The following is a 26,326-nucleotide window of genomic DNA, read 5'->3' as shown; positions in this document are numbered from 1 at the left end:
AACATGTCTCTACTACTCTATCAAAAAACATGCAACAGGGCGTACGGTATGCACTTTCACATTGGCGACCTTATCACAGGTGGATGCGAACGACAAATTTGTGCCTTTGACCTCTGACGCCCGTCTTGCCTGTCTTAGTTCTCGTAGCTTTTACTGCCAAACTCTCGACCAAGCTTCTGCTCTGTCATATGCAGCCTTAGACGCACTTTCGTTGACCAAGTATTTAGCCAAGGTGAAAGAAGACGAATGAGAAGACGAACCCGAGTAGTTAAGTGGGTGACCCCACACGATCTTGATGAACCTCATGCTGGTCCAGAGTTTATGTATGGTGCAAGCTTTAACACAGTGTATGTTTGGCTGCTGCTCGACTGACAGTTTCCTGCTGAGCTCTTCGTCGAAAGCCATTTTGGTATTGCAGCTCATACGACCAGCTTCCAGTGAGGGGTCAAGACGGAGCTCTATGCATTAAATGGCAGTCTTCCCCTCTCCGCATTGATCTCCTCTTTCCACTCGTACCAACCTATATTCGAAACTTTGTCCTCATTCAATACCGACAGCATGCCCCAAGGCCAACTCACCGAGATCTTCGACTCCGGTAGCGAGAGTCAAACCAATACCGACCTTCATCTCAACAAGGCGGTCTACTGTTATCGCAAGAGAGTTCTCATCATTCCTATGAGATTCAGACTCGTTGAGCATGATCCAGTCTTCAAAAAGATCGCCGGCGACCTGGCAGTATTCCAGGATGTGATCTGCCTCACAGCGAACCACGGTGACTTGGTTGAGAAGATCGTCAAGAATCTCCATTGCCGCCTCACCAGAAAGTGCCCCAAACGTCCTCATTGGTACTTCCCGTGGCGTAAGCGCCAGGACCTTGATATCGACTTCAGGATCTTCGTTACCTACCAACTTGGTTTGTCGCCCAAGACATACAACACCAACGAGGTCAATGAGGCAAACTGGCCGGATCTTGTCACTCTGTTCAATCGTCTTCAACCAGGAGAGGCAGTGCTCAGTGTCGACTGGTGGATCAAGGGCGAGGGTATTCATGACAGCGTAGACACTTGGAAGGACGCTAGCTCCTGATGAGTGAGGTGTTTGCTGCGATGACGATGGCCGCTGAACTGTCCGAGATTTTCATTTGTTACATTCCTGAATCACCCCCGAAGAAAGGTCGCATATTGTCGTATCGCCATTGAGTAGATAGATCTGAGTGTAGGCAATTCGGTATGCAAATGCAATAATCATGGATGACTGCTTTGTAATCTCATTCGAGTGACTCGGAAATGGTCTTCCGCTGCTCTCTGGTCGGACCCGGCCGTTGGCTCTGAAAGGGACTCCATCGCCGTTTGACCTTCCCCAGCCTTGCGGCTACACGTCGAATGGGGAAAGGTGTCGCGCGACACTCCCTTTTTGCCTCAAGTCCGCGGTATCTACGTCAGTAGCAAATCCTGTTCCATTTTCGAAGCAGAGAATGTGATTGAAATGGCTCTTGAGCGGAGTTTCATTTGTGGTTAGCGAGAAGAACGAAAGGGGGAAGCAGAGAAGCGGAGCTGGAGAAATTCCTGCGCATGTTGAGACAGGGCGGTGCCCCAAGGATCCCCACTTGCGCAGCTCAGCCGCAAAAGTAGGTAAACGATCTGCTCTGGACGAGCGATACTTCGGCAGTTTGGGAGTAACGAATGATTATGTGTTTTATTCCAGCCGGTCAGCCGCCATCTTAAAGACTCACGTTGTCATAGTCACACCGCGTGCGGACATGAGGAATGCGGTCAATCTGAGTCAGAGGGAGGCACGAACATCCGAAAGAAATGTTGTTGTTCGCAGGAGTGGAGATGAGAGAAACTTGGAAATGCAAAGTCGCGCTTGCTTGCGCATGGGCCGGAGGATGATGCCCTTTTTTTAAACGGTTGTCTTCGCGCCTTCTATTCTTTTGCAGGCACCTTTTTCTACAAGAATCAAATCCTTTTTCTCATACAATAAATTACACTACATCCCTACTCATCCAGACGTCCGACGAACAACGTCAGCGAGGACATGAAAGATCCATCTTTACGGGCCCACGTTAGATTACAGCATTCTCAGACAGGATGCTCGCCAGCAGCCAGAGCAAGGCAGCCACCATGAAGACCGCGTCGAGCACCTCAGAACACATTCGAAAGTCAAGTGTCGGCACGGCAGTATCGACCTGGTCACGTAACACACGCTACAGCGTTCGCATTCAACTCGTGGGCCGTCAGATACATAGTTCATCGCGTCGAGGCTGTCGACAAGTGGAGTCGGTTCTCTACGTCCCCTCAATCTTATATCGCAGCTTCCACGAACTGGAACGGGAGGTCTGCAGCGCCATATTCGGGGCTTTGTACCAACAAGGAGAAAAAACAAATTTTGCCATGTCCATCGAGATGGAACTTCTCTACCACGTCCAGGATGGCCAGTCGGGTTATTTGTCGCCCAAGCGTGAGAGATTGGTTCTAGATGAGGACAACTGGGAAGAAGGATTGGAGCTTGTCCTGTCAGGCGAGGCCAAGAAGGTGGAGCTGCGAGCGAACTGGCATGGATCAAAGGGTTCAGGTCAACAAACCAAGGCTATGTCGACCACACAGACGCCTTCGAACTTCCCAGTACACAAGAAGATGCAGCAGCCATCGGTGGCTTTACGCAGCCCTACCAGGACCAGCAGCAACAGCCCGAGACGTTCGGAAACCATGTCGACCAGGAGAAGCTCGCGAAGCGAACGCGATAACAGTCCAGTCAGTAGAACGGACAGTGGACTGGGCCAGATGGTCGAAATGTCGAAGTGATGTATAGGCAAGAGTCGGTTATGGGTTTGGTGGAGTCGGAGGATAGGGGATATCCAAGCATGCAATCCTGATTGGCGGTATAGTACTGCGACCGAAGATTCCTGTTCCAACGCCACGCTCAAATGCAATAGACCTAGAAGCACAGTGTTTCTTAATCCGAATAATCATCCTCTTCTCTTGCCCTCCTCGATTCCTCTGCTTGGCGATCTTGAATTTGGCGGGCTTTCTCCTCTTGTTTCTTCCAATGGCTGCCTTCTTCGTAGTCTTTGCTGATGCCGAAAGCGCGTCTGAGCTTCTCGCTCTCCTCAATCTTTGCTTTGGCTAACTCGTGAACTTGATGTGACTTGAGACCTCTTGCATTGGTAGCGGAGTTCTTGTTTGATTGTTCGGCTTGGAGTTTTTTGCGTAGGGCGGTACATTGGTCTTCGATTTCGTCTTCGTCAACTCTGGTTGTAGGTTAGCTTTGCGAGGTTCGTATTGAGATTGAGATTGAGCAGGGGATGCGCACTCTTCTTCCTCGAGTTTATCGCGCAACTCGAAGACCTTGACTTCGATCTCGCGCTTGCGATCGTGCTCGAGAATGTCTTTGTCAGGTTGACGCTGGCGGTGCCTAAGAAGATCGGGGTCCTTGGTGTATGGCGCAGCGGCGTCGCGCGGCTTGAGGTGGGAAAGATTGCGCTGAACATAGCCCGAGGTACCACTACCACGAGGGGTAGAGAGTCCGACGTTGGAAGACATTATGGAGGTGAATATCTGAGGTGTTGATGATGGTGGTAGAGAGAAGATAAGAAGAGTGAAGTCATTCAAGGCGGGGAATCAAAAAGTCGAGCCAAGACTTCTGTATACCCAGACGATGCATTTTCATGTGATTCTTGCCTTTAATTTTTTTAGTTGTCTATTGTTCACCACTAGATCGTCTGCGCTTTCCCTTGTGCCTCTCTTCTGCAGCTGTACAGCATGGCTACAGAAGAGCATTCCGAGGCACCTCAGCCTTTGACAGAGCTTCCTTTTGCGCCACTTACAAAATCGCACATCATCCATTGCTCATACCACAACTGGTATCCCAAGTACGATCTTGCTTGCATATTTCGCCTACCAGATCAGCCTGACTAATACATTGCTAGGTATCGTGCTATATCTCCCAAAGCTCGCCTCATCCCGCTTACTCGCCCTTTCCTTGATTATCTACGCGCAGACGGCATTGTGATCCCTCCGGACGAGGACGATCCTCGCCGCGACTGGTCAGATAGCGATTCTGGTATCTTCTCGGCTTCTGACACCGCCGGAGAAGAGGATGACGATGAAGAGGAGGATCCTTCTGCTGAATGGCGCAACATTCACCGAGCCATCAAGAATACCATCGCTGAGCTTGGTGGTAAGGTTGTCCCTAAACTGAACTGGTCCGCTCCCAAGGACGCCACCTGGATCGCTGCTACAAACAGTATGGAGTGCAGACTCCCCAGCGACATCTACTTGCTCCTCAAAAGCTCCGACTTTGTTACGCACGATCTCGAGCATGCTTTTGATGACTGTATTGAGGACGAATCGCCTTCCGACGACATTCCCAAAACCACAAATGACATCCCATACCACCTGGTCCTGCGCAAGTTCTTTCAGATGAACCCCTCTGTTGAATTCAGATGCTTCGTCAGGAATCGCAAGCTCATCGCTCTGTGTCAACGAGACCTGAACCATTTCGACTTCCTCTTCCGCATGCAAGACAAGCTACGCCATGTCATTCACAATTTCTTCGATGACAAACTGAAGCACACTTTCCCAGATGCCGACTTTGTCTTTGACGTCTACGTGCCCCCACCGCATGATCGTGTTTGGTTAATTGATGTCAATCCTTGGGCAGTCAGGACAGACCCTTTGTTATTCAGCTGGCTGGAGCTTTTGACGCTACCCGAACCACCCGAGGAAAAGGTTGTTCGCATTCCTATCAGGCCTGCTGGTGCTCCTGTAGAAACTCAGGAGCAGTCTGACTCACAAGCGATTGATTCAAAAGAGGGCGAAGTCACAGAGGGAAGGACAGATTTGGAGGATGATGAAGAAGAAGCCGATGAGGAGATTTGGGTCCCCGAGTTCCGATTGATCAGGAAAGATGACCCTGAAGCCTACAGCTTCAACACACCACAGTACAGTGCACACAAGCTACCACGAGATGTCGTCGATGCAAGTCAGGGCGGACCTGGCGCATTAAGAGAGTTTGCAGACAATTGGAAAGAGATGCTAGCAAAACAACAGCAGGAAGATGCAGAATACGAGAGCAGTGAGGGGGATTAAACGACTACAAAGGTCACCTAGAAGCAACACCAACGTCCTCTCAACATTTATATATTCGATACCCGAGCATTGCTCGCATACCAAAACCAAAACACACTCCGGACTATTCATGTTTCGGGACCCACATGGCGGCGTAGCCAAGCTTTAAACATGCTCATATTGAGCAAGATTCGTGCTTGGCAGGCCAAACACCCACCGTCTTCAACCATTCATGTCCTCATCGGTAACGTTCTTGACACGATTGTCTTCGGACTCCGCTCGTGCCTCAATTCTAGAAGCACATGGCTTGCACGTTTCTCTTCTAAAAGAGCACACCCTCCGCTTACGCACTCGAGAAGCATCGTATCCATCTTTCAACACGCCGATCCACGTTACCACACCTGCTTGCACATGACCGGACGCTCTTTCCTGCCTTGAATCTAGTCGTCAACATCAATCGTCTCTTCTAGACGCCAGTCTAGTTTTCTCCAGACACAATGCTTAAGACACGGCACATCCAAGAACTCGATGCGAATTCTACCATCAAACATTATTGGGGTTATGCCGATCGAATCCTCCCATGCACCAAAGATGCCGGTACTTGTGCGTATCTAGACTCTGTCTATCACGCACATCAAGTATCAATGCTTTACACATTCATTCTCTGGGCAGTCCTGGGTGGCGTGCTGATATTCATGCTCTCATTACGCTATGGCAAGATTGTAAGCCGCTCATCTGATATCAAGACGCCACTTCGGCGTGGACTAGATTCTCTCGGATCTCTGGGTAGACGATGGATGCTTGCCGAATCTCCAGGGAGAGGAATCCTTGGACGGGTCACTCTGCTACAAGTTACGGTGCTAGCATCGCTTCTTGGCTACCTGTTAATATTCTCGTACGTCAGTCACTACCATACAAACTCGACGTCCAAGCTGACTTCAGAACAGTCTCGTCGGTGTGACTTACAAGACATGGATCACACCCACCAAAGGTCACCCTCACCTGAAAACGATTAGAACCGGCTTTGGAGGTTGGGGTGATCGTGTTGGCGCGCTGGCTTATGCTTTGACGCCACTTACCATCGCTCTTTGCTCTCGTGAAAGCATTTTGTCTCTCATCACTGGAATTCCATATCAGCATTTCAACTTCTTGCATCGCTGGACCGGTCGAGTCATTTTCATTCAATCCTTCTTGCATACTCTGGTTTGGACACTTGTCGAAGGAAGATTTTACCAGCCGCAACCAGAGACTTATACCGCATTCATCAAGCAGAAGTACATTGTCTGGGGCATTGTTGCTCAGATCATGATTACCTTTTTGTACATTTTCAGCACAAGCTGGGCCATCCGATTAACTGGTTACGAGTTTTTCAAGAAGACCCATGCTCTGATCGGCATCCTTTATCTTGGAGCGTGCTGGGGACACTGGGATAAATTGGCGTGTTGGATGATTGCTTCTCTCATCATCGTGCTTGCCGATTTCGGTATCAGAATCCTTCGTACTGCATTGCTCCACCTCGGATACCGTAAGGGCAAGCCCGGTCTTGGTTTCCACGGCGCTGTTGCCACTGTTCAGCACTATGGCGATGATGAAGATTCGGTCGTGCGGATTGACTTTGACTTCAGACACTCTGCCTGGAAGCCTGGTCAACACTTTTACCTCTGCTTTCCTGCTCTAAACATTTGGCAAAGCCATCCTTTTACGCCCTCGTCTCTTCCTAACGGTCGTAGCGATATCCAACACCACACATACCTGATCCGTGAACGCTCTGGCATCACTGCTAAACTTGCTCAAATGGCCAAAGCCACTGGTGGTGATTCTTGCACAACTTCTGTAATCCTTACTGGACCTTATGGAGGCACATCGATGGTTGAAGCTGCATCCTCAAACCTTCTAGCTGTGGCAGGCGGTACTGGTGTCACTTCAGTGCTGCCAACTCTTCAAGACACGTTTACCGTCGCACAAACAGGCAGTCGCGCTGTTGACCTCGTCTGGGTGGTCCGCAAAGTTCAAGATCTTTCCTGGATCGCGCCAGAGTTGGCGGAGCTCAAGTCGTGGATGTCCTCTGGTAAAGCAATCGGGTTACGTATTCGCATTTTTGTTACTCGCGAGACAGCACCGCTAGAATCACCAAGCTCTTCCTCGTCCTCATTGTCGGAGAAGGGCAAGGGATGCTGTAGCAAGCGTAACAAGGGCGAGAAAAATGGCGTGATTGTCTCTTCTTCAAGCGATTTGACAACACTCCAAGACAACTTTTTCATCACCTATCTTGGTGGCGCTCATCCCTCAATCAAAGATATTGTCAACGACTTCGCTGAAAGAGCAGCTATCTGTGGCGGTAGAAGTCAAGTCATTGGTGCCGGACCCATGGAGATTGGCACTGCTTTGCGCTCTGCTGTCGCGAAAGAGAACCATGCCGGTAGGGTATGGCAAGGCGATGAGAGCGGCATTATGGCTCTTGAATGGGACTGTCGGTCATGATGCTGGAAATCAGGACTTTATGAACTTGCATGTCATTGTACATATTTGCATCTTTGTATATGAATCAAAAGCTGGAGTTGTTCTCTGCTCACGATGCATTACCTACTCTATGTATGAATAATCGTTGGGCTGTGCAGATTATGCTCGAGGCCAGGGTCGGAATCTCAACATCTGATCCAATCATGAGAAGCAGCAACACAACCCAATGCTAAGTGTTTAATACTATCACTGGCCAATGGATACACCTACTACAGCTACTCGGGTCATAATGTGCGATATGGTGCCGATATATTTGCAGTGAAGTAATATATGGTCGTTTATGCTTCAGACGAGGCTTCACGCGCCGGCCGTCTGCTACGCATAGACACACATCTGAGAGAACTTCTAGATAAACAACCTACAACAAAGACTACAAAAGTGTCATTCCACTTACTAGGCCAAACAACGTGCAAAATATCTTGCCATGAATTGTATACTTATGATTTTGGCGTAGATAGCCCCGACATAGCTCTCTTCGTCTACTTCCCTCATCATCTTGATACTTTATAAAGGGTATTACCTCAGTTGGTTATACATGAACAGGTCGGTTAGCTCAGTTGGTTAGAGCGTGGTGCTAATATCTGACGATACACGGCACGCCAAGGTCGCGGGTTCGACCCCCGTACTGACCATCACTTCTTCTTTTGCTGTGCTCAGCACATCAATCAGAGCATCAATTGTCTCTTATCTCTCTGGTTGTGATGAGTGGGAAGAAAATTTTCTTTCGAGGCTTCACAAATGACGGACGTTGCGGCAAGTGAAGCTTGGCTTGGCATTTTTTTTTTCCCTTTCCCTTTTTTGTTATTTTTGTCTTTTGATTTGCTTCTGCTCTGCATCATGGTTCCATGCTCCTTTCTTATTCGTTTAAAGATCTGTCTCCTAGATGGTCAAGATCTTGTTGTCTCAGAGGTGGTGTTTGTCTGATAGTATATGCTCACGTTTGTATCTTTGTCATGTATATCATTGCTCAGAAGTTTGTACCACTACACGAAGATGAGCAGGCTAGTAAGACAATTCTTTCTGCTTTCAATCAAATGTTTCTACACTCTGAATGATGAACGTATGTATACTAAACAAAGTCTATATTTTGAATCGTCGTGTCTATGTAAGACTCCAACATGATAATCTAATCTTTCTTGACCTCCCCAGAAGTTTCTTCTGCTTCTGCTGGTTCGGGAACCACAGGCTGGGGTTCCACGACGGGAGGTTCTTCAACCAAAGGACCCCAACCAAACACCTCTGCCACACTGCGAATGCTGCTTCTAATGCCGACAAGGCCAACAATCACGCCGACCAGCTCTACAATCAAGAGAACCACAACACCAAGCAACATACGAGGCATAAAGATGCGGTAAAGCATCAAGTGACGACGAAGCCAGGCAGCCTCAACAACAGTTGCAAGAGCAATGGCAGCGTAAAAGAGTACATGTGTGCCAAGTGCCTTGGCGACATGGTTCATCAGGCCCGGAGTGCGGGGAGGCACCTTCCAGAACGCGATGGCAGGAACAGCGAGTGCACAGAGGATGTAAGGCGCGAATGTGCTGATAATGACCAGCATGGGCGACCATGGATATTTAATCGTCTTCAATGGGATGAACGCAGATTCCCATTGAATCGACGAAAGTGTGGCTTGGTGTCCTGTCTTGAAGAAGTAGAAGCCAGCCATCAGAGCCAATGTTACAGGCCCCAGAGGCGAGCTGCGCAAGTCATTGGCGTCAATGATTTCAAGAAGATTGAGGATACTGAGCAAGCACAGTGAAAGTGTGCCTTGACCCATAGGCTTCTGAAGAAGGAGAAGAACAAGCGCCCAGATAGTGAGGAGGAGGAAGTATCGAGTTCCGTGAGTGTTGGCATAGCCAAGAATGATGAGCTTCTTGCGCTGTTGTGGCTTAACAGGTGTGAACATGGCCGACATAGGATCGTTGGGATCCATGACTTCTGTCTCAGGTGCGGGCGTTTCAGTCTCGACTCCTAAGAAAGGAGCAGAATAGAGGTATGCGCTGTAGCCAGCTGCCCAAGCGATGCCTAGGATAGCTTGTGCAATAAAGACACGAACATTCTTCAAGTTCTCACTGGAGATTTGAGGAATCCATTCGTTGTCGTCAGCTGCATCAAGAATCCAGTAGACCGCAGAAAGGACGAGACCGATACGGAAGGCAATGCCTAGCCATAGTGTGGCCGTGCCTTGATAGTTCTTGGTACGAGCAAAGAAGTCGCGAATTGCGCTTGGCAAGATAACAGCAATGATGAACGGAATGGTAAGTTGCCACCAAGCCGAGGTGGAAGAAGTGGCGGAAGCGTAGTAGGTTGATCTGCAGAATGGCATCTGCTCTTCACGACAGAGACGAGAAAGAGATGCGAGGCGGGTCAGCACGATGAAAGAGAGCGAGTGCCATGAGCCAAGCAGACGCTCTTGAGGGTTCTGAAGGCGCAGCGAAGATGCAAGCATCAATGCACCGATTGAGCAGAGCATGTACAGCAAAATCTCGTCCTCCCAAATCGTGAAAGAATTCGAAGCGAAACCAATGCAAAGAAGGACAGGAGGGATTGTGCATATCCAGCCCCAGAAGGAAGTGGGTAGCGGCGCTTGGAGCTTCGAGGGTGTGGATACGAAGCATGAGACAGTGCCCAAAATGCCACTCAAGCCGGAGAAGAAGACAATCGAGTTGATCCAAGAAACCGGAATCATGCCTCCAAGGAGAAGACCAGCACCGGCGCCGGCTGCCATACCGAGCCCTGCACGGGTACAGAGAGCAGAAGCGATCTCACCACGATCTCCGTTGAATCCATTTGCGAAGAGAACGATGGTCAAAAGTGCGCCAGCAAGCAAGGCGATGCCCATTGCCATGCTGGTAAGATCGAAGCGAGCCCAGAGACTCTTGCAAACACGCAAGTTCTCCTGTTGGTAAGCTCGGAATTGAGAATAAGCAGCCTGCCAGAGCTCGAGAGAAGGCTTCTTCGTTTGTTCGAGTTCCTCCCAAACCTTGGAAGCTGCTTCCCAGATAGTCTGAGGAGGAAGTGTGCTAGCCGCATCAAGCTTGCGAACAGCCGAGTACTCCTTCTGATATCTATGAATCTGTCCAGCAGTCAAGCGACTGACTTGAGCCAGGTTCTGGTAGTCATTGGACTTTTTGCCGATGAAAGCCTCTTCGATGGGCTGACCAAGGTTGTTGAAGGGAATAGGCATGCCGAGAAGCAATGACAAGGTAGGGACGAGGTCGATCTGCGCGACGGGTCTTTCTTTGGCAGTGTATGGAGGCTTTGCCGAGGAGTCATCACGACGACCAAACAAGCCCTGCTTGGAGTACATCCAGAGAGCAGCCTCAACCTCATCATCCGACTCTCCACCGTGGTCACCCTTGGCATCCATGCCATGATCACCCATAACAACCAACAAGGTCTTGTCGTCGAGTGCAGCAATCATTCTTTCGAATACACTGTTCATCTCTTGAAGCTTCGAGGCCATTGCAGGGTGATCGGGTCCGTAGCGGTGGCCAGCATGGTCGACACCCAAGTAGTGACCGAAGATGACGTCCCATGAGGACGTGTTGGACGGGTGCAACAGAGGGAAGATGTGGCCATTGACACCATTGTCGACCGTGTGCAAGTCCCAAACGTTGAACGAATCGTAGGCGCGGGTGAGCTCAGGGTCAAAGTAGCCAGGGAACAGCGAGTGCCATGTATCATCTCCAAGGTGAACTATTCTCTTGCCAGCAGCCTTGAGCTGTGCGACCAAGTTGTCCTCGTCAATGGCGGTCCCTGCAAAGTTGGAGCCTGCGTCAATGAAGGTGGGGAGAGTGCCGGTTGTCAGCCCCTTTAGGCGTTGCAGGGTTGTGGTGGGAGGGTCGGCGATGAAGGGCAGGAGGAAAGCGTTCTCGGGCTCAGCTACAGCAGTGTCCCAGAAGATGGGCAGAGCATTGTGGAAGTGCTGCGAGGCTTGTTGCGGGTGGGTGGGCGACCAAGGCACAGTGAAATCGTAGCGAAGAGCATCGACAATGATGACGACGGCCTTGTCGAAGGACTTGGGATGCCAACAGCCGTCATCTGACGAGCCAGGAGTGTAGGACGAGCCAAGAGGGACTGGAGGTACGGCGCATTCGGATTTGTGGTCCAAGACGAGGCGTGTCAGGAGGAAGCCGCTGAGGAAAAGGAAAATGCCCAAAACATGGAATATTCTGCAAGACGGTAAGCACACGAGACAGAGACGGCCGCTCGATGTGTTCAGAACTCACAAAATCAAGCTAAAGAAACCAACGAGGAAACCGTGGCGGCGCTTGAATGTTTGTCGGCGCTCATTCTGCACATCCTTGGACGTCTCTGTCTTTGGAATCTGAGCTTGCTGGTTTCCTGCTCCGGTCAATTGAGCGGCAACGCTGGGCCCATTGCTTGCTGACATTTGGATCGAAGCTACCGCCTAGGCATTGAAGAGTGTACAAGGGAAATAGGAGGTGAAAATCAAACTGGCCGCTGCAAACTTGCTTGTCCAAAGCAATAATTGAGGGGTTAATCACTGACCATGTGGAGGGAGCTCGACCTCGAAAAACGCTATCCGCCAGATCCGATGCTTCATTTACTGCTCAATTCTTCAAACGCACGTTTCATGATTGAGATTCGACTCGTTGTCTAAGGTTAGAGTCATCACATCGCATTTCACCAGGCACAAAGGACGATTATCTTGAATGAGCGGGTCAAACCCCTGCTTTGCATTGTTTGCGTCTGCTACCCGACCATCGGTCAAGTGCGCGCCATGAGAAATGACATGTGTAGGTAATGATACAAACACCACACATTATGATCGTGCAGCCCAAGAAAAAGGAGAAATCAAAACCACTAGACAAACAAGGCTGACTCCATCTAACGCGACTCTGTCAGGACGCCATGGCCTCGAAAAATTCAGCCCCGCTATGCTGAACGTGAAGAAAGATGTAAAAACGGGAAGGGTACATGAAGGAGTGTATGAAGCAAGAATGAGGCAGCTGCTCAAGACCGAGACAGCCGTCGAAGAAGAAAAACATTAACAATATCCGATGTTCGTAGTTGAGGCTTCATAACGCCACTCAAGGGGTGTCGACAATGAATGGACACCCTTTCGGAGGATGCTGACAACCAAAGAAGGGAATATGTACCATGAGCGGCAGCCATGGGGTGGACAAGCACCCGCACACACATCCAGCTCAAAGCTTGTATGTAAAAGACTGAAAAAACGAAAAGGCCGAAGCGTGTCCAAGAAGAAAGAAGATGAGGGACGGCGCGGCTCCAGCTGGTCATTACTTTTATTTGTCGTTGAGGGTTTGAAAAGATACCGTGCACCATCGACTATTGGTAGCGAGCCTCGACATCCTTCTCCTTCAAGCCGCCTATCCTCTCGAGATCAAGAGACTGGAAACGATCCGACTCACTCTTTTGGTAAGGAGGGAGGTTTTCCGATACGGGCTCAAGACCAATGCTGTGCTCGCCAACACGCACGACGACGACTCTGCCGGATTGGCGCTTGCCTGAAGTGTCGACCTCTTCAGGGAAGTGGATGCGGATCTCGGGTACCGCGTTGGCCGATGGGGGTGCCTCTGAGTTGTCGATGAGACTTTGCTTCTCCTGGTAGACAATGATGGACTCATGAGGGCGGACGGTAACACGGTGATGTTGAGAAGCGGACTTTTCCTCGTCATCAATGACAAGAGAGCCGGCGCGTATTGAGCGCTTTCTCCAGCGCATGAAGTAGAGGGCGATGACGCAAAGCAGAGCGATGATAAGAAGGACGACCAGGGCGATAAGAAGACCAGCCATTGTGGGAGAATACGATTCGTCGTAGCTATCACGAGCGACAAGCTGAATAAAACTGGCCATGGTTATTGTCGAAAAAAGTAAACGAGAGTCGAAGTTGAGCGAATGTGTGTTGTTGAGATTGGAAAATCTAAGGCAGGGAGGTCTTAAGGATTTGCTGTTGTATAACGTCCAGGTACGAGGGTCGTTTGCCTCTTGATTGATGCCGTTACGTCGGTGTGATTAAAGTTTTCAAGAACCTGGGGCGGGACAAGGTCAGCATGCCAGTCGTGTGTGGCCTTGTGCAGTGTGTTGAATGTCTGGGGCTGGTCGATCGGTAGTGCATTCTGCAAAGCGCGACATCTCGACAGGCATCGCGTCGACACATTGTAGGGATGGTTGGGTGGTTGGAGTTCAACGGAGAGGAACGCGCGGGGGGCCGCTACGGAGTGCATACCTCGAATACGCAATCGATTTCTCGATTTCTCGACTCGTTTTATCAGTGAACGAATGAACTGCAGAACGACGGCTAAAAGAGTGAAGCCGGGGACGCGAAACAAAGCTGTAGGGGCAAAGAAGTCGAAACGAACGATCGAAAAGCTCTCAAACAACTGAGAGGGCGCGCGCTCCATCTTTTGTTGATGTCTCTCCACGACGATTTAAGATTGCCTCGAGCAATTAGCGCCGTTGGAATCTTCCAACGGCCAATCAACTGTCAAGCAGCCATGCTCCGCTTTTCAAGCTGCACTCGTCATGGTAATTACAGCAAACTAGGTGCCTTGGCCCTCTTCTTCCGACGATGAAACTGCTTCTCTAATTATCATGGGGACCAGACTCCAATAGATACAACTGTCTTTCCAGAATGGAGCCTCTATCTGGCAAGCTGGTCTACCTCGGGCGCTGTTATCTTGACAGGAGTCCAAAGACCGCTGTTACTCAAAGGTCCGCAAATCTGGGTGGGTGGGAGGAGCCAAACCGGATTTAGATTGCTCATGATGTGCAAGATCAACAGGAACCAACTCTCGCCAGCCTCTAGCCGACGCTGGTGTGTGATGTGCACTTCTGGCGTCAATTTATGAGTGGAGTGCATAATTACCACATAACAAGGCCTTCCATCGCGGCGCACACGCACACAGGATTCCTTGGTGAAAGCCACGACAGGGGCAGAGAAATGTGTCGCGTCTGTCTGACCTGCCAATCCGTCCCTGTGCGCAGACATGAACTCATCCTCATACTGTAGGCCTCTCGCAGATGCTTGGCCTCGCGAGTCGCTATGTCCTGCCTGATTTTGGAAAGTTTGATGGACATCTAACATGGCTTTTCCACCAAGCGGTCTTAGCCCTCGGTTGCCTTTTAAGCTCCGGCCGTTCAATCCGCAACACTGAGGGTCTTGCACAGCCATAACACTGTCCCGTCCAATTACGCAGACATTGCCCCGACAACTTCGTCTGTTTGAATAGAGAAGGCCGAACGGTGACTTGGACGATGATAATCAAAGTGAAAACTCCACGAGAAGAAGGGGTCATCTACTGTCTTCATGAACGGTCTGAAAATAGGAGATATTGTTTACATGGCACAGGAGTGTCGAGAACATGTCCCCAAAACAAGCAAAGCATTTGCTGCGCTGCTGGGTCAGCTTCTGCCATGCACCCCTGGCCGCACCATGCTGCAGCTTCATGTGTGTGTGCATGAGGCTTTCCTTTTATTCACGCACTCGACCGCAAGGAGCTCCCTTATGATAGTGCGATCGAAGCGAGCGAGGGAATCCTTGAGGTACCTAAAGGACTCGTGCTGATTGATATCTTGTGGTAGAGTCCTTGGCTTATCCAAGACTGTTACACTTGCGATTTCTCATTCTGTTGATGAACCGTGCAATGAATGGTCAAAGTCAGGTATCACGATCCTGCCCACACGTAGGCTGGTGCAGTGGCTTGTTCTGATAGGTGTTCACCAATAATGATACATTTGTCACCACTCGTGTTCCTACCTACTCAGTGGCACTGAGATTGCAGGTACGTCCAAGTTGCACAAATGTATTGGTTGGATGATTGATGAGCACTATATAAGATATGGCTCTGCGAACTCCAACTATCGACGCATCGCGGTCAGTGTTAAATCAGTACTGTATGTCTGCTACGTAGGATCTTGCTTGGTCTTCTGATACGGTCGGCCTCAGAATATATGTAGAGACGATCTCTTCAGATAAAAAAAAGAGGAAGATGAACCCGGATACGGGAAGTTGCGGCAGAGACGCAGATAGGCTCGCTGCCTGCAGGATGCCATATCTGTAACGGTGGCTTCCAGCTTCTAGTTATTATAGATCACCCACAAGCACAGTTGGAGATGGCACGTTTGCTTGCCTTGTAAACAGACGTGCAAAGAGCATGGAGATTGGCCGATACTGACAGGAGCATGCAGAACTCACGCAGGGCAGTCTTTGTCTGAAGCGCTGCATGACGAAAGGACGGCTGCTGATTGCTGGGCAAGATCTGCAAAGACGAAGTTCTCTGGACACAATGGCGATGAGTAGGTGGTATGACTACACAAAGCAGGAAGAGAGAGGAGTGGGTGCACTGTGGGAGGTATATAGAAATAGTCGTGTGAGAATGCTGTCCTGACGACACACATGGATGGTGAGGAGCAGGCACACGAAAGAGAGTTGCGGCCTGGGCTACGGCAAGCAGAAGCTTCACGCGCCTCCATCAGGGCGGGAGCATCCGGTGGGGCGCCGTCCAAACAAGGACAACAGGGTTCCGTACCTATATTTCCCGATCCCATCTAGTTACTGGTTTTGGGCTGCTGGAAGGAATAGCTGTCTCGATAAAAGAAGAGATCCTGTGCAACCCAAGCACGCTCTCTCCTCGCGGCAGACGCCCACATACGAATAGCAGGCGGTCTGCTATCCCTCGCTCTCTTCGATTCCTCAAAAACCCCATCGATTCATTCCTTCCTCAATCAAACTCATCCCTTGCGTTTGACAACAACCAGTGAACTTGGCCCACGACGCAGACTGTGTGCTTCGCAGATGCCCGTCCAGAGTGCTTTCCTCGCCGACCCAGTGCCGCGCAGCTGCCTTTGAAATTGCACATACTTGATTTCTCGTGCGCCTTGCAGACGCTCGCTGTTACATAACCACGACCGACTTCCAGACCTCGTCTCGGCCTCCTCACCACCACCATCGAGCTCGCGAATCTGTCCGTCCAAGTGTATATGGTGTCGTATCATAATCTACAGTGTCATAAGTCTTCTTCTTGAGTAGGCTGTCTCCACTCCTGGCCACGTGTGTCGTGTCTTGCAACCTGCTGACGCCTGCGACCAGTCATACATAACCGTTATCGCTGCCTACTTATATCTGTACACTGCTCTATAATGTCTTCGTCCTTCTCGTCGCAGTCCCGTCCCGTCGCCATGTCTGGCTTTTCGCAAACTTTCAGGCCGACCACCAGCGAAGGTCGCAACGGCGCTACCACATCAGCTTCGTCCAACAACTTGACAAAATGGCAAGGCACATCCAACATCTGGAGCACTAGCTTCAACTCTTCATCTTCGACTACTCTTCCAACCACCGGCCCTAGAAATAGCCTCAATTTTGGCACCCACAACGGAAAGCTTAGCGGAAAGGACACAATCGAGGGGAGGAGCGGCTCGAGCCAGCTGATTGAATCTTCCATCAGCGACGAGTACAGCACATTTCGCTCTGGCTCTTTCGGAAAGCGCGATGATGCGATCCGCCTGGCTGGCCCATCCAAAGCCAACGACGTCGCTTTCTCTCAGCACCGCAGCAATAGCAATTCAGGTCTGCCTCAGGCATATGCCGGAGCTGCTCGTGGCTCCATGTCTTTCTCTGCTTCTTCTAGACCAGCGACCAGTGGAATAAGCTCAACGACCTCTATGGCGCCAAAGACGCAGTTGAGTGGCACTTTCGATTCGCCTTTGTCTTATACAGCCGACGCTCCTCCAGTCTACACCAAGTTCGATCGAACACCTAAGCCCGCTACCTCCAGGCCAACTGACTCGGCCTACGGCGAGTGGATAGATGGTGGTAGCATCACCCAGTCGCCTGTCGATGAAAGAAGACGCCCCTCCGCCACAGGCTATTTCCACGGACTTCCTAGCGCTCCTCCATCGCGCAACCCCAGCTTACCGCCTTCGCGACACAGTGATATACAGCCTGCCTGGCCCACCACTTCCAAGCCCGACCATTTCTCTTCCTCTCAGCCTCCCACAAACTCTCTTCGCGTAAACAGTTTCTCTTCAACCTCAAGGCCTAGCGGTAGCTTTGGCGCTGCCGATGCTCAAGCCGCTCCCTTGGCTCAGTTCTCGCATTTGAGTCTGCAAGACGACTCACACAATTTCGCTCTCTCGAGGCCCTCCTTCTCCATGCCTACCTTTGGCAAACAGCCTGGACACCCGGGGACTGACACCCATAATTCTTCGGATCAGTACGACGATGTTGAGCAAATATCTCGTGTGCCACCTACCTTCGCCTCTGATGCTTATCCTACCGCGGCTCAAACAGCAGTTGATTACCCTGCCTACCGCATGTCACAATACTCTGATCGCTCCCTCACGTACAATCCCAGAAACGCACATTCCAGCACTCCTCCGTTCGTCAACCAGAGATTCCAACAGCAGCCAGCTCAGGACTTAGACCCTCGGTATCTGTTGAATCTGCCATACTCTCCTATACCAGGTGGCTACTACTCGTACCACCTTCCCAATGGTTCTGCCATCCACAACATCCCTGCTGTATATCCTCCTATGCATGCGCAGATGTCAATCGGCGGTGTGCCGTCCATGCCTTCTCCCAGAGGTCCCCGTGAACTAGAATCTGGCCACAGTCTGCGTAGTGCTCTTCTGGAAGACTTCAAGCAGAATCACAAGACTAGACGTTACGAGCTCAAGGTAAAGTTCCTCAGAAACACGCTCGCATCAGCCGTATACTAACAGCTTTTAGGACATCTTCGACCATGTAGTAGAATTCAGTGGCGATCAGCATGGATCACGCTTCATCCAACAGAAGTTGGAGACGGCCAACAGCGATGAAAAAGAACGTCTCTTCCGAGAGATACAGCCAAACGCCATTCAACTCATGACTGATGTATTCGGAAACTATGTCATTCAAAAGTTCTTTGAACATGGCGATCAAAACCAGAAGAAGATATTGGGAAACAAGATGAAGGGACGCGTACTGGAGTTGTCGCTGCAGATGTACGGATGTCGTGTTGTACAAAAGGTTAGTTCCATGAACTCTTTCCGTGTATTCCTGCTAATCAATCTTGTAAGGCTCTTGAGCATATACTCAACGACCAACAAGCATCTCTTGTTCGCGAACTGGAGAAGGACGTCTTAAGATGCGTCAAGGACCAGAACGGAAATCACGTTATCCAAAAGGCCATTGAGCGCTGCAGTGAGAACGACATATCTTTTGTTTTCCAAGCCTTTACTGGTCAGATTCAGCACCTTAGTGTTCATACTTATGGATGCCGAGTCATTCAAAGATGTCTTGAGAACTGCGAGGAACCGACACGAAAGGCTATCCTTGCAGAACTACACGATTGTATGTCCACATTGATTGGTGACTCATTCGGCAACTACGTGGCACAACATGTCGTCGAATACGGTTTCCCACCTGACCGGCAAAGAGTTCTTGAACTTGTACTCAAAGGTCTAGAAGGCTACAGCAAACACAAGTTCGCAAGCAATGTCGTGGAGAAATGTCTTACGCACTCGGGGGAGACATGGAAGCACGATGTTATTGGTGTGATTGTGCGTAACAACAACCGCGAAGGAGAAAGTATGCTGCTCGGTCTGATCAGAGACAACTATGGAAACTACGTGATCCAAAAACTCTTGGACCTTCTGAGTCAGCAAGACTTCGATCACTTCATCGATGTTCTTCAGCCAGAACTCGCAAAAGCCAAGCGAACAGGATGTGGCAAACAAGTCACAGCCATTGAAAAGCGCATGCAGAGACCGTATGATCAGAGCCTCCTGCCCAACCAGGCCGTCTTTGGTAGCCGAACCATTTCGCAGAATACGACACCTCCTCCACCACCCTTGACCGCTGATCAGCGTAGTCTTCAGACCAGCTCTGTGGGTAGTGTTAACGGAGACACTCTTGAAGGAGCCACTAGCAGCCGCAAAGGTTCTGTCGAACATGTGGTGCCTACTGTCTTCGAAACCTAGCACTTCACGATTGCCTTGGGCTCTTCTTCATCACTACCTTTCGGTTCCTTTTCTCTTCGTGTAGTTTTTATCCTTCTTTTTCCCTACGCATGGATTCAGGCGTATCATGACGATAACAAAAAAAAGCAGCAGCAACATGACGGCGTTGATATGGGAATTGCCAACAGAGTCGGAGACTTGATACGCGAACAAAAGTATTGGATACACGCGTGCTGACTTTGATGAATACAAAAGGTCTTTTGGTTTTGGCACTGGTTCTTTCTTTTTCTATTCTTTCTTTCTTTTTTTTTTTCAACTTATTTTCTTTCTTTCCCCTTCTCTCCGTTTTCTACTTTCTTTTTTTCTTTGCTATCTGGAGAGAGGGTACGACTGATAATGATTTGGGGGCTTGAAAGATCTTTGTTTCACTGTATGCCAACTAAGAAACAAAAGATGCACAGTGTGAGAATATATGACAGCAGCATTGGGGGGTTTGTGGTTCGAAAAGTTTTGGACAATAAAAGCAACTGTTTGTCCAAAAAGGCAAAAAAGAACAGTATGAGATTAGCGCAGATACCCTTGTCTAGGTTGTTCGGTTGTCAATAATGAATGTTTTGGGTTCTATTCTTTCTTTACTTGAAGTTCTCTGCGTCTTGCCATGTGAATACTTGGTGTGTTCAAGAGGTTGATTGAGGTGATGCTATGGGTTGGTCTGTTAGATTCGCCATGGAGGTGTCTGGACAAATCTCTTGATCTGTCCTGCATGTTCGTTATTACCAGGAATCCACGCCACCAGCAAGTGGCGTTTTCGTAGCTTGCTTCTGGCTGCAATGCACCAGCCTGAGCGAACACCCACCTTTGTTGAGGCAGGAGGCTTCTTGTTTTGCACACCATGCAGCGCCTTTTCTGAGAAGGATCCACTTGGTTCGCACTGTAAACATATGACAGGTGGCTCCTTCTGCGTTCAGACACATGATGTTGCAAAACAAGGGAAGGAACGAATGATAGCTTGTGACTACTAGAATCTGATTTGGGAAGGCAATGCCAAATTAACCAATGCTTTTCTAAATACTAACTAATGCTCTCTTTTTGTACAATGCTGTTTGTTGACTTTTTGATTGAACCACCTTTGGCAACATGCCGTAGAAATGCTTTCGCATGAGCAAAAGACACTTTGCGGTTTGTCATGGGCCTTGCTTTAGAGAGTTCTTCATACTAACGGAACTGAGGCATAATGAAACCAAAGCCAGGCACGGGTGGAGGAGGTGCCACGGTGACGGGCTCAGGACGAGGGGCATGGTGAGATTCATGCTGGTTGAAACGACCGCCTCCGCGTCCGCCACGACGGCCACCGCGGTGGTGTCCACCATCAGGGCCAACACGACGGCTCATAGCCTTGGAAGAGACACCAGCTCCGATTTCGATGTCGGGTTCTTCCACAACGAGACCACTTTCAATGGGGCGACCACCAGTGCCACCGTACTCGGCAGTCAGCATCCATTTGTGGTCGGCTTCGGTCAAGGTGTCGATTGGGATGACACTGATGCCGTTGCTGTAGTCGCAGCACTCGCGAGGGCCAAAGCCGACACCCCATTTGGTTTGGCGAGCCTTGGCCAGGATGTCTGGGTCTCTGGTAGTCTCCATGGCGGCCTTTGCGTTGACGGCATCTTGACGGTTGCACATCTTCACAAAGGCGTGGCGCTTGTCCTCATTTGCGATACACGTTTGGACGGGGCCGAAACGGCCAAAGATGGCACGTAGTTCAGCTTCGTTGCCATTGGCACCACCGACAAAGAGCGTTCTGCTGAGGACCTTGATGTGGCCAGGAGGAATGGTGTTGTCCATGTCTGTCCATTTGGGATTGATGTTGCGGGGAACCAGAGGCTCGTCAGCTTGAGGTGTGCGAGCGGAAGGTGGAGTACGTTGGCGATAATCGTTGCGGCCACCGCGGCCACGGCCTCTGCCTCCACGTCGATCAGAGTTGGAAGCAGCTTGATCTTGGGTAGACTGCGCAAGAGAAGCATCATAAGTACCGTACACAGGGCTTGCGCGACGGCCAGGGTTGTTGTTGCGGGCCGGTCCTGGTGAGCGGCTTCGATCGCGACCACCACGATCCATGGATCTGTCTCTGTAATGGACGCGATCATTTGAGCGAGGAGGGTATGCATCTTGCGCAGGGGGTCCTTGCTGTGGGGGTGGGTACAGTGCACTAAGGACAGCTCCCCATTGCTCTTGTGGGATTCCTTCTTGAGACAAACCTTGAATCAACTGAAGCACGTTAGGCAATATTTGTGGATTACTCAGGATGTGTGCAGGCAGGAACGAGCCAGGGGCTGAGGGAGCGGCAGGAGCGGGAGGCTGAGGTGGTGCTTGTTGGTAAGGAGCAGGAGTGTGGTATTGCGGAGGGTAGGCTGGAGGCATGCCTGCTACTGGTGTAGGTGGCGGATATGCCTGGCCGTACGACTGCTGAGGAGGCGGAGCAGGATAACCGTAGGATGCGGGTGGTGCTTGTAGAGGTTGTCCTTGGTAGCCTCGAGTGGCACCGGCCATGATGGCAGCAAGATCTGCAGGCGCACTTGGTGCAGAAGCTTGGACGGGTACGACAGGAGGAGCGGGTGCGGGAGCTGAAACAGCTGGAGCTGGCATGGGTTGGAGGCGTGAGAGAGCAGCAAGAATACTGGATGCATCGGGTTGGGTTTGGGGGACGGGAGCTGCTTGAGGTGCGCTCGATGGTGGTGGGGCTTGTCGCAGACCCAGAGAAACGAGCATGCTGAGCGGTGGGCTGCCAGGAGGAGTAGTAGAAGCAACGGCTGTTGGGAAGTTCGGTTAGTGACTTGGATGAACTGTGCACATGCAGTACTTACTTTGAGCCACCGGTTCAGCCAGCTTCTTCTTGATCTCTGTGAGGGTAGGGACAGGGAATGTGTTGCCGCGTTCCCAAATCTGCACCAGACTCTCTACCTTTGCCTTGTGGTCAGGTGGTGCGTTCTGGATAGTATCATCGATCAGGGATGGCAGAAGTTCAGTAACTCTATGCACTCCTGATGCAAAGGTACCTTCAGGTGCTGCACTTCCCGACAGTTCCTGCGATGATTGACGAGCCTTTTCAATCCATTGACGGGTCACTGAATCTACAACATAAAGCACTCCGAGCTTGTGGGTTCCTGGGGTTCGCTTGAGATGCCTATAGAGCTTCTGCGTAATTGCAGATTCAGACTGTAGATAGTGAGTTGTTTGTCCAAAGCAGCTGTGAAATTGAGAGCATTACCTGAACATTGTCTCCGCAAAGTTTGGTGATGGCAGTAATCTTTCCTTTGGTTGCACCTGGAGGCTTGAGAGCTTGCAAAGACTGCAGCAATGCGTCTAATTGCTCCATGTTTGCCATGTCTACTGTGCTAATACAGTACCTGTTTTCCAAGAGAAGGAAATAGGGTCCAAAGATGCGCTACGCGTGAACAGGAGCGAGGACTACTGAAAGCTACCAGAGACTGATGACAGATGACTGAGAACTGCGGGACCAGAAAATAGGAAAGCAAACGCAGAAGTCGTGGTAGAGTGATCAGGCGTGAGTGCTACAATCAGAGCCTTTTCTTTTGCCTATATCTTCCGAGTGAGAGTGAAAATCACGCTGATGAGCGAGTGCTATTCAACTGAGAGACGGAAGTTTTTGACGTTGACGTGTCTACAGCTATCGGGTCGGCTCTCTTACGCAGACAGAGCGACCGGTCACAAGAGCACAGAAAGAGCCGCAGCGACAGCAATAAGAGAAAAGCGAAATGGTGGAAACGCGTCGGATGTTGATGGTTACGGTGGTGAAGAGATTGGAGCGCTTCTTCAGTGGAAGCGGAAAGACAGCGAGAGGGAAAAGATTCGGCAGCGTCGTGCTTGCCACGGGCCGAAGTAGAGGGTGACGCTGCCGACTGAAACGTGGCCTGTGCGCAGTCGGACTCGGATCGACGCGATTTGAAAAACCGTGGTTCACAGTAACGACGGATAGCAAAAGTCACGGATACACCTGGACAGATGGAACAGACAGACCGAAGCCGAGGTCAAACCACTTGGTCATAATTGATAGCTGCTTCAAGCTGCTAGGACATAATTCATTGGTTATAGACACACATAGGCATGTAGACGAGGACTAGACGCCAGAATATTGTCAGCGGGACAGGAAATGGATGATAGCAGCCGGCTCGACCAACCGAGGGCCTCGTCTTGACATGTGCCCCCGAGAAATGCCCCAACCTTGGGCCGGAGGTTATGTCTGAGTGCGTGGTGGCTGCAATTACAGCAATAGCGGGCAGGCCGCACGTTGGGCTTGGCGTTGCGGTGCAGCTCGGGAGCTCGTCGTTTCCATCCTTCTTTTCTCTCTGTCTCTCTATCATCTCTCCCTTATCAATCTCCATCCGTCATAATGGCCTCCATGAGAGTCGGTACCTCCGCCCTGCGCGCCTCTATGGCCGCTCCCTCTACCTTGAGACAGGCTGCTCTCAATGCCACCCGCGCCTACTCTTCCAAGAGCACTGTACGCCGAGTCCACCATGGAGCTACATGCCCGCTGCATCCCGTCAACCGTACTAACTCGTCTACCTAGTCGCTCAAGGAGACCTTCGCTGCCAAGATCCCTGGCGAGATTGAGAAGATCAAGAAGCTCCGCAAGTATGTCTTACAACTCCTGCCAACATCAACAACTGTGCCGCAGTAGCTAACAGAGTATTCTTCAGGGAGCACGGTAACACCGTTGTTGGTGAGGTCACCCTTGACCAGGTCTACGGTGGTGCCCGTGGCATCAAGTCCCTCGTCTGGGAGGTACGATTCTTCTTCATCGCCTAGTAAAAATTGTCTCGGTTGCTAACAACATATACAGGGTTCCGTCCTCGACTCCGAGGAGGGTATCCGTTTCCGTGGCAAGACCGTAAGATTTCCAATCGGTCTATCAATGGTTCGAAACTAAGATAAAATACAGATCCCCGAGTGCCAGGAGCTCCTCCCCAAGGCTCCCGGTGGTCAGGAGCCCCTTCCCGAGGGTCTCTTCTGGCTCCTCCTCACCGGCGAGGTTCCCTCTGAGCAGCAGGTTCGCGACCTCTCCGCCGAGTGGGCTGCCCGCTCCGACCTCCCCAAGTTCGTTGAGGAGCTCATCGACCGCTGCCCCAACACCCTTCACCCCATGGCTCAGTTCTCTCTGGCCGTCACTGCTCTTGAGCACGAGTCTGCCTTCGCTAAGGCCTACGCCAAGGGCATGAAGAAGACCGAGTACTGGGAGCACACTTTTGAGGACTCCATGGACCTCATTGCCAAGCTCCCCAACATTGCCTCGCGCATCTACCGCAACGTCTTCAAGGACGGCAAGGTCCCTGCCACCCAGAAGGACAAGGACTACTCCTGGAACTTGGCCAACCAGCTCGGTTTCGCCGAGAACCAGGACTTTGTTGAGTTGATGAGACTCTACCTCACCATCCACACTGACCACGAGGGTGGTAACGTTTCCGCCCACACCACCCACTTGGTCGGTTCCGCCCTCTCCTCTCCTTTCCTCTCGCTCGCCGCTGGTCTCAACGGTCTTGCCGGTCCCCTCCACGGTCTTGCCAACCAGGAGGTTCTCAAGTGGCTCACCGAGATGAAGGCTGAGGTTGGCAACGACCTTAGCGACGAGTCCATCAAGAACTACCTCTGGTCCACTCTTAAGCAGGGCCGTGTTGTTCCCGGTTACGGCCACGCCGTCCTGAGAAAGACTGACCCCCGTTACGTCTCTCAGCGCGAGTTCGCCCAGCGCAAGCTCCCCGAGGACCCCATGTTCAAGCTTGTCTCCCAGGTTTACAAGATCGCCCCTGGCGTTCTTACCGAGCACGGCAAGACCAAGAACCCCTACCCCAACGTTGACGCCGTAAGTACAAGTCGAATTGCAAGATTGCAAGCACATTCCGCTAACATGACACTCTACAGCACTCTGGTGTCCTCCTCCAATACTACGGTCTCACCGAGCAGAACTTCTACACCGTCCTCTTCGGTGTTTCGCGTGCTCTTGGTGTCCTTCCCCAGCTCATCATTGACCGTGCCGTCGGTGCCCCCATCGAGCGCCCCAAGTCCTTCTCTACCGAGGCCTGGGCCAAGCTTGTCGGTGCCAAGCTTTAAATCTATAACCGATCAAAACATCGGAGCTAGACTTATGTCTATCATGTATTCTACTATGACTTTTGCGATGGAGCAATTAGGGTTGATATCATATAAAATGCCTTGATTATTTCTGTATGGGTTTCACGTTGAGCAACATGTTAGTGACTTGAATGCATGGCAGGATTTAGGTGACATGATGGATTGAGTGTGATGGGTGACGGTGTGCTCAACAAGATAGCACGGACGTTTCGGAGTCCAGCATTCGGACAATTGAATGGATATCATGTCGGCTTCTTCTATTTTGAGCAGTGTGAGGAGGGTCCGAAACTCGATGGCAAGGTTCGTGAGACACATGTAAGCCATTAGAAGATTGTTCAGATGCATGGGATCGGTTGGTTGCATGGTTGAAGGTGAGGCTCTGTGGTACAGGGTTTGGACTTTGCTCAACGTATCGTGGAGGGAGCTCCAAACGCGCGAGTCAGTTGGGGATGGTCAGTCAGCAAGCACAGCTTGCTCTACAAAGACAACAACGACACAAACAGTACAGTACAGTTGATAGTGCTGAGGTCAACGAGTATGACAGTGAGCTGGGCCTGCATGAGCTGCATGTCACAAGGAGTGGAATTGACGGCACGGCAGCGGTGAGGAGATGCCGACCAGAACATCGGTGCGGGTGGAAATATGCCATTGATAGCCGG

The 26,326-nt window shown here is 50.8% G+C and overlaps 11 protein-coding genes across 11 annotated transcripts; 6 read left to right on the top strand and 5 right to left on the bottom strand.

Moving 5' to 3' along the window:
* Positions 1–29: 29 nt before the first annotated feature.
* Positions 30–1,086, top strand: M437DRAFT_67922 (uncharacterized protein; the record flags this gene model as incomplete). The annotated part of the gene is made up of 3 exons (XM_041025016.1): positions 30–46; positions 195–347; positions 477–1,086. 3 exons carry the CDS (start codon positions 30–32, stop codon positions 1,084–1,086), a joined length of 780 nt encoding a protein of 259 aa, XP_040877779.1.
* Positions 1,087–2,090: 1,004 nt separating this feature from the next.
* M437DRAFT_53660 (uncharacterized protein) lies at positions 2,091–2,804 on the top strand (the record flags this gene model as incomplete). Its single annotated transcript, XM_041022563.1, has 1 exon — positions 2,091–2,804. The coding sequence occupies one exon, from the start codon at positions 2,091–2,093 to the stop codon at positions 2,802–2,804; it is 714 nt and encodes a 237-aa protein (XP_040877778.1).
* A 223-nt stretch (positions 2,805–3,027) lies between these two features.
* M437DRAFT_11738 (cwf21-domain-containing protein) lies at positions 3,028–3,542 on the bottom strand (the record flags this gene model as incomplete). The annotated part of the gene is made up of 2 exons (XM_041018625.1): positions 3,028–3,250; positions 3,313–3,542. Coding segments are annotated over 2 exons (453 nt in total), but the record flags the coding sequence as incomplete, so codon positions are not given.
* A 219-nt stretch (positions 3,543–3,761) lies between these two features.
* On the top strand, positions 3,762–5,090 carry M437DRAFT_77113 (D123-domain-containing protein; the record flags this gene model as incomplete). The annotated part of the gene is made up of 2 exons (XM_041026743.1): positions 3,762–3,871; positions 3,929–5,090. The coding sequence occupies 2 exons, from the start codon at positions 3,762–3,764 to the stop codon at positions 5,088–5,090; spliced, it is 1,272 nt and encodes a 423-aa protein (XP_040877776.1).
* Positions 5,091–5,566: 476 nt separating this feature from the next.
* On the top strand, positions 5,567–7,550 carry M437DRAFT_67918 (uncharacterized protein; the record flags this gene model as incomplete). Its single annotated transcript, XM_041025015.1, has 2 exons — positions 5,567–5,964; positions 6,017–7,550. 2 exons carry the CDS (start codon positions 5,567–5,569, stop codon positions 7,548–7,550), a joined length of 1,932 nt encoding a protein of 643 aa, XP_040877775.1.
* A 999-nt stretch (positions 7,551–8,549) lies between these two features.
* M437DRAFT_77111 (uncharacterized protein) lies at positions 8,550–11,985 on the bottom strand (the record flags this gene model as incomplete). The annotated part of the gene is made up of 3 exons (XM_041026742.1): positions 8,550–8,572; positions 8,814–11,764; positions 11,822–11,985. The coding sequence occupies 3 exons, from the start codon at positions 11,983–11,985 to the stop codon at positions 8,550–8,552; spliced, it is 3,138 nt and encodes a 1,045-aa protein (XP_040877774.1).
* A 920-nt stretch (positions 11,986–12,905) lies between these two features.
* M437DRAFT_86460 (uncharacterized protein) lies at positions 12,906–13,373 on the bottom strand (the record flags this gene model as incomplete). The annotated part of the gene is made up of 1 exon (XM_041028464.1): positions 12,906–13,373. One exon carries the CDS (start codon positions 13,371–13,373, stop codon positions 12,906–12,908), a length of 468 nt encoding a protein of 155 aa, XP_040877773.1.
* An 847-nt stretch (positions 13,374–14,220) lies between these two features.
* On the bottom strand, positions 14,221–14,751 carry M437DRAFT_67915 (uncharacterized protein; the record flags this gene model as incomplete). The annotated part of the gene is made up of 1 exon (XM_041025014.1): positions 14,221–14,751. One exon carries the CDS (start codon positions 14,749–14,751, stop codon positions 14,221–14,223), a length of 531 nt encoding a protein of 176 aa, XP_040877772.1.
* A 3,371-nt stretch (positions 14,752–18,122) lies between these two features.
* On the top strand, positions 18,123–19,538 carry M437DRAFT_53807 (putative Pumilio like protein; the record flags this gene model as incomplete). Its single annotated transcript, XM_041022591.1, has 3 exons — positions 18,123–18,254; positions 18,307–18,585; positions 18,636–19,538. The coding sequence occupies 3 exons, from the start codon at positions 18,123–18,125 to the stop codon at positions 19,536–19,538; spliced, it is 1,314 nt and encodes a 437-aa protein (XP_040877771.1).
* A 1,194-nt stretch (positions 19,539–20,732) lies between these two features.
* M437DRAFT_67913 (uncharacterized protein) lies at positions 20,733–22,902 on the bottom strand (the record flags this gene model as incomplete). The annotated part of the gene is made up of 3 exons (XM_041025013.1): positions 20,733–22,327; positions 22,382–22,733; positions 22,786–22,902. 3 exons carry the CDS (start codon positions 22,900–22,902, stop codon positions 20,733–20,735), a joined length of 2,064 nt encoding a protein of 687 aa, XP_040877770.1.
* Positions 22,903–23,937: 1,035 nt separating this feature from the next.
* Positions 23,938–25,646, top strand: M437DRAFT_53484 (putative citrate synthase; the record flags this gene model as incomplete). Its single annotated transcript, XM_041022531.1, has 6 exons — positions 23,938–24,039; positions 24,109–24,173; positions 24,239–24,323; positions 24,382–24,429; positions 24,481–25,398; positions 25,458–25,646. The coding sequence occupies 6 exons, from the start codon at positions 23,938–23,940 to the stop codon at positions 25,644–25,646; spliced, it is 1,407 nt and encodes a 468-aa protein (XP_040877769.1).
* Positions 25,647–26,326: the final 680 nt, after the last annotated feature.

Source organism: Aureobasidium melanogenum, assembly GCF_000721775.1.
Source record: "Aureobasidium melanogenum CBS 110374 unplaced genomic scaffold scaffold_18, whole genome shotgun sequence".
NCBI classification, from domain to species: domain Eukaryota; kingdom Fungi; phylum Ascomycota; class Dothideomycetes; order Dothideales; family Saccotheciaceae; genus Aureobasidium; species Aureobasidium melanogenum.
Note: the sequence above shows the minus strand (reverse complement) of the source record. Positions and strands in the feature narration are given on the sequence as shown.